Below are 7020 nucleotides of genomic sequence, written 5' to 3'. Positions count from 1 at the left end.
AGCAGTGTCATATATTTTGTAAGTCAGCCCAATTAGACATGACTGATTACCTTAAACGTTAGCATTATTAAAACGGACTAAACACACAAGGATGATCGGAAATCACATGATTCAATTAGAAACACTCGACATCAACAATACTACCGATAAATCGTGAAGACAGAGGCAATAAGTTACAAAACCATTCACAGGCTTGTAAGAAGAAACACTATAGTGACAGAAGTGGTCTTATAAATGCTCAGTTATAAACTTTTCAGTAAGATACTTTATTCATTTGAGTTCCATTAATGGGTTTTTATTGCTATGGGAATGGTGATTGACTGAACAACTAAGAACTTAGGTTATTTTCGATCACAACTAATCTTTGCATTTATTACTTAGATGAGGTATTTTTAAACTCGTTTTACCAAGTATAGACTCATGCACCCTAGTTTCAGCTGCACTCAATGTGTGAAACCGGTTTCAATGATATAAGAAACATTTTAATTATAGCATAAATAGACTATATTTTCTAGATTACAAGTTTGCTACGATACTATAATGAGGAATAAGAATTATCCTAAAAGCTCGATCTGAACTCTCTTTTCATTATGTTTACAATCTGAAGAATCATCTACTAAGAATCTAAGCGAAATTATGGATATCAGTCAGTCACAACGTAGAACTTCGTACGTACATACATCAGTTCAAGTTGCCATACCACATTAGCACAGAGATACAGTTGTTTACTCAAATCCCATAGTGGTAGAAGTAGTAAGAGTATAAGTATTATGTGAAAGATAAGGGTTTGAAGATGTTATTGAAGAAGTATAATCCATTGAAATAAATTTGAAAAGAGAAAAAGGATGAGGACATGAAGAATTCAGAAGATTAGAATTTCGTAGAACACAAAGAGTGGATGCACCTCCGTCATTGAAAACGATTTTGAGCCATGTCATTCAAGGTCTCTAATCATCGATTGCTATCATCTCGCGCATCCCAACCAGGTAGTCTACATCTACCAACATGGCTCAGTCCACTTGTCAGTGACTTCATGGATTTGTGTCACGTTTTGGTCTGGCTGCCCCTAGCTTTCTTCCAACCTACTCCTACACTATGAAACATTGCACGTCGGGGCAGTCGGTGGTTGGGCATACGTAACACATGTCCCAGCCATCTCAACTGATGAAGTTTCACTACTTCATCAATCGATTTGCCATCGATTATTATGGATATATACACTAGGCATCATATAATAACATAATTCTATAAGAAATCTTGCACAGTACATTTCAATTGTGACGTTCCATGTATCCAACATCATAAAATCTAAATCACGTAGGATCTCTTATTGGTTTCTTTACTTGCAGGTGTAGAAAACACTGCACAATAATACCGTAATGCTGTGTGCCAATAATTAGAAAACTACAATATATCATATTGGTTACCACAGTGCTATAACCTGCAAGAGAATAAGAACAACAACAGGACTTATTGTTCAAATGTAAAAATTTTTTAATCAACAGAAAATCATAGCCAAAGTTACGAAGTCAATAGAAATGACGATATCATAGGCAAGCTACTCATTCCTTGCCGCTAACTAAGCTGGTTTAACCTATCTCACGAGAAGTATGTATCTGGAGAGTGAGAGAGAGAAATAAAGAGAAAGGTCATTTTTTCGATAATGTAATTTATACAATACAAACACGTGCGCCTGTGTATGTGACTGCGTTGTGTGCCTACACAGTAATTATCTAATAGATAAAATTGGATAGATGGATAGATAGATACAGAGACCAATAATAACAATAATATTAATAGTAATAATATCAATGATAATAATAAGGGATAATTGAATAAATTTGCTCGAGTTTTATTAGTGCTGTTTCATAAGTAAAAAAGTTTGACAGTTGTATGAGTGCAAGCGGACGAAGGAAAACAACTGAGGAATAGACAGGAGTAAAAACAGTGTGAATCAACACGCACACACACTCTCTCTCATACACGCTCATATGTAGGACTCAACGGGACAAAAAGGGGAATAGTTACAATTAACCCATACGATATGAACGGGAGAATTAGAAAAGAAAGAACAAACGATGAAACAAAGTATCACTTAGAAGAAATAACAACAGAGATGAATACAGAGAGAAGCATGAGATCATCCGATGTATATATATACTCGTGTTTCTAATGTAAAAGTCGCAAGGAAAATAATAAACATATATATATATAATTGTGTGTACAAGTGTTGTCTGTATAAAGGAGTTAACAGTAATGGTAGTAGTAGCAAACAGTAATCAAGCTAGGGTGAAGTGAGTAACACAAGGAATCGATCAATATAGCAAATAAATAATGTACAGGAAACCACTAGGGACACACACACACACAGTTACATTTATGCTCACATAAACTGTGTATACACACAAGGACACGTTTGCTCTTATTTACTGATGAAAATGTGGATAGAGTAAATCAGAAAAAAGAGGAGCAATACAACAGGAAACGAGAAATACAGACAAACAAACAATATTTCCATAACTGTACACACACAAACATTGTTTATTTAAGTTGAATTTTTGCATCTTCAATTAGGATCATTCAAATGGATGATGATGATGTTGGTAATGACGAATATTAATGAGAATAATATTGATAATAAATAGTTGTAAGAAGATTTTATATTGTAATCATCACGATACGATATTAGTTATTATTGTACAGTGTAGTGTTATTTGATGGAGAACTGACAAGAAGTAAAGAAACGATAATAAATCTGTGCAGCCGTCGTCGTTATCACTGATGGTGAAAATATTACTTCAGTAATAGCAAAGGTGAACATTAACAGCACAATATCAGCAGCAGCAGTGGTGGTGGTAGTAGTAGTAGTAGTACTAGAAGTAAGTAGAATCATCCTCAGAAAACGGGTTCAGTTGATGTGTAGTGTTTCAGTAGAACCATTAGTTTTTATACTCTCTTACATAACATTGGATAGATCAAACTGATAACATTGAGACGAGTAGCACTGATTTAATAACAGTAACAAAAGTGATAATAACAATAATCACGGCTTAATGTTGAAGTAACGTTTCATTAAACATGGGATAGTAACATAACCAATGTAACAGCAAGAAGATACTAAGACAAATGACCACCGGGATGTAAAAACAAAGGAGTACAACCACTCACACACATATATATGCCTATATTTATTCATCTATATGTATATACATATAAATATGATACTGGATACAAACAATCACGAAGGGAAATGAACACAATCTAATTATAAACAGGAATTATTGCACATAAATAGTAAACAAGGGCGCCAACTGTATGTGTATATATATGTGTGTTCGTTTGTACCCATGTGTATATGTGTTTTTACATGACTAAAGGTTAATTTAGAATAAATAAAACTCGTGTTCTCTAGGCGAATGATAGTGAAGAAAGAAATATGTAAACGGGGCATGGATGATAAACGATGTAATACAACTTATACCCTGAAGTTTTATTTTCAAGAAACAAACTATGCAGTAACTAGGTGCATAAAGTAAAGCAACAGTTAATATAATAGACGGAGAGAAAGATATAAACACACACACAGATAGATAGATAGAAAGAAATACGTATACACAAGTGTACAGTGCAGTAGAATAATTTAAAAATGGAAATGAACTGAATCAATAAAAAAAACAGGACGGAACAGGATACACAATAAACATTTTGATAATTTTATTTTTGCAGTTCATGTTGTATTTCTTTAAAAGAATGTAGATTGTAAAGAACGATGATGCTGCCCATATGTATGGATGAGTTTTCTTTCGAATTAGGACCAGACAGGAATTCCACATATCAAGAAATTTCAGAATCCAATAGTAGAGTTCTTTGTTTGTTAGTTCGCAAAAAATGATTATGCATGAACATGAGTGCCTCACCGGTGTGTGTATGTGTGCAATTTAGTTTTATATGTATGAGAGTGCAGGGCTAAATAAAAAAACAATGAAAATTAAAAAATATATAACAATTCCACGATCTATATTCAACATTGCCACATAATACATTGTTAATGGTACCAGTGACAAGGCACTTATATGAAAGAATAGGGCTTAGACATATTAGTATTTTCTAAACTAATTTTCTGAACAGTGACAATAATAACAACTGTTGAGATCACATTATAGTTAGTTGATTCCATGAGAATGATAATTCATGGCATTGTATTACATAACATTCATATGTCACCCAAGAAACATACAATCACTGGGATTACAAATTGATACCATATAAAACGATAAGAATAGACTAGAAAGATATATTCTTTTTACTATGCGAAGTGAAGGATGGAGTAGAACACTGTAAATTGCAAACATCGTTCTCCAGAGCTAATGATTTTTACATATGTCTGGTTTCTGTGCAATAGAGACAGAATAGGGTGCATATAACATATTTTAAACTACATAGATATAAATTTAAGAAAATACACATTCCCGATATTGGCAATGACCTACCAAACAGAATAGTTCCATGTAATGGACCTCATTATTATAATGCAAATAACAACATATAATTCGGTTGTGAAAGAAAACAAAACAGATCCTTATAAGTGCTACATGTCTGCCTATGTTGGAACAAACACAATATAAAATATCAGTAACACCATTGGATGCCGGATCAGTGGTCTAGAGTTTACGATTTTGCGTGTGAGACCGAAAGTCCTGAGATAGAATTCCGCATGCGGGACCGTGGATTCGCACTGCTGAGGAGCCCCATACAAAGACGAAACGGTCGTCCAGTGCTTCCAGGTTTTCAATAGTGGTCGAACATTGATCGATTCGTGGTCTCAAGCAATGTAAATGAATGGAAAATGATGATTTATGAAGTTAATTAGATTGGACACAGCGCTAATGAAGCAAATAAACACTGATCATTAAGATTTAGACAACAAGATGGTTAACACACAAACAACATTAGTGACCCTTGAATTACGGTGACATTTTCAAACAGGATTTATAAAGAATCAATTGGAGAATCACAGTTAACTTAAACAAGAGAATGGATGCAACAATAGCAATAGTTTGAAGATGATTACATAGGGAAAAATATACTCACCTGACAATAATTGACTAAACTAATTTCATAGAAATTATGTTGTAGTACACATATTATCCAATAAAGTACATTTGATGATTAGATGACATTCGTCTAAACTGTTGTTATAACTACTAATAAATGAGATTGATTCGCCTGGACAACACGTCTATGAAGATCCGGAGCAGCTAGGCCAAGTTGTGCATGGGAAAAATCACATGGTGGAAAAATATGCACAACATAAAGTCCCTATATATGTATATAAATATATAGAAAGAAAAATAGTCATTAAATTGTGTAATGTAAATAAAGTGTATTCAGAAAAATTTACGAAGCGAGTAAAATAACGGAGTATAATTTTCACCAATTAAGTAGAACTGTTATAAGCACAATTTGTAAGTCGACTAAGCAACATTTGAATATGCAACCTAATGATGTCAAAAAGTATGAAGGACGGAAAGTTATTTTGTCATTCAATTTATTCACACTTGTCATAAGTAACATGAAACGTGGTACATATAAGCATCAGTTCAAATTGTTACATAAAATCAGAAAAACCAGATGGAATTATTCGTCGTAGAAATAGCAACAATATTAGTGATATTATAAACCACTAAACATAAACAATATGATTTGATGAGAAAGAATGATTTAATACAATATATATAGTATAAGTATTTCAAGGTAAAGACTGATTGCATGTGGAACATTGAAAGTCATTCTTTGCTATGCTATCATGCAGATCCAAGCCAGGTAGTAGTCTGCGTACATGTCACAATAAGGTTCAAACGAACAGTCAGTGATGACACTTTACATAAGTAAGCTTAACAGTATTTGGATATGAAGATAAGTGTTGGCATGAGCTTAGAAGCAGAAAAGTCTATTCATTATAAACTCTTTAAATCAGGAACGAACGTAGTTAATCGTCTCTGTATTGTTTGCCAAAAAAACACTATAAACTATACATCCTAATTAAATAACATCAACACCAAGCGATATTTAATAAACTATTTACTAAATAAAATATAGAATTCTTCAATTTTAGACATCATCATTCACCTCTTTCTCTCTAGTCCTGCAAACAAGCAAACAAACAACAAGCTTCAAGATTATTCGCCTTCATATATAATCATCATCAATGGTCTGGACTGAATAATAACAACAATAACGGTTCTAATTTAGTCCAATAAATGAACATTGAAAACAAAGCTGTTTTTTCTCTATACACAAACAAATGATTGCTGAGACAGAAAGAAAATACTGTGTGTGAGAGAGAGAGAGATGTTAAAAAAGAGGTAAAGATAAAAATGAATCCTTTTTAGGCCAGTCGTGTCTAACCTAAGCTGTTTTTTTTTTCTGTCTCTCACTACATGCCTAAAAATATGAACAAATGGATGAATGAAATTTGACCAATCATAACTCAGCATAGGTCAGACTGCATCATTTCAATCGATTTTATTCGGTCCAAAAAATGGATTGGTAGAGACAATAGTTAATGTTAGAATGCAAGTGTTTTACATGAATAGATAAAATATGTAGACCAAGGATATTGGTATCGTATCGATCGATATAATTTGCCCGGGCAGATGTAGGTGGGCAAAACGACCATAACAAGAGCGAATAATCATAGTGAAAATAGAAATAATGATGATAATAATAATAAAAACAAAAATATGAAGACCCTATATCTTCTCCTCTCTCTCATCTTATTAAAGCAATCGCCCTATAGCCTTATCCTCATCATGTGCCTTTAGTAAATCAATAATAAGTGGATGAATTAGTTAACAACGAGACATAGCAGTAGTAGCATTTTTCATGATTAGATTAGTAAAAAAAGGAGATAAAAAAGGATTTGAAATGCCAACTATTATTATTATTAATATTACGGATATTCAAAATTACTCTATTAAATTAGACAGACTGGTAAGCAAAGATGGATAGTGGCTAGCA

At 33.0% G+C, this 7020-nt stretch overlaps 1 protein-coding gene across 1 annotated transcript in view; it reads right to left on the bottom strand.

Moving 5' to 3' along the window:
- Positions 1 to 3514: 3514 nt before the first annotated feature.
- Positions 3515 to 7020, bottom strand: part of Smp_159350 (platelet binding protein-related) — a gene marked incomplete at its 5' end in the record, with an annotated part of 32383 nt that continues 28877 nt past the window's right edge. Inside the window, 2 exons of the mRNA XM_018796452.1 lie at positions 3515 to 3966; positions 5092 to 5319. Of these exons, the coding sequence (XP_018650664.1) occupies positions 5185 to 5319 (135 nt within the window). The 3' untranslated portion in view covers positions 3515 to 3966; positions 5092 to 5184. The remainder of the gene's footprint in view (positions 3967 to 5091; positions 5320 to 7020) is intronic.

Source organism: Schistosoma mansoni, chromosome 2, assembly GCF_000237925.1.
Source record: "Schistosoma mansoni strain Puerto Rico chromosome 2, complete genome".
Classification (NCBI taxonomy): domain Eukaryota; kingdom Metazoa; phylum Platyhelminthes; class Trematoda; order Strigeidida; family Schistosomatidae; genus Schistosoma; species Schistosoma mansoni.
Note: the sequence above shows the minus strand (reverse complement) of the source record. Positions and strands in the feature narration are given on the sequence as shown.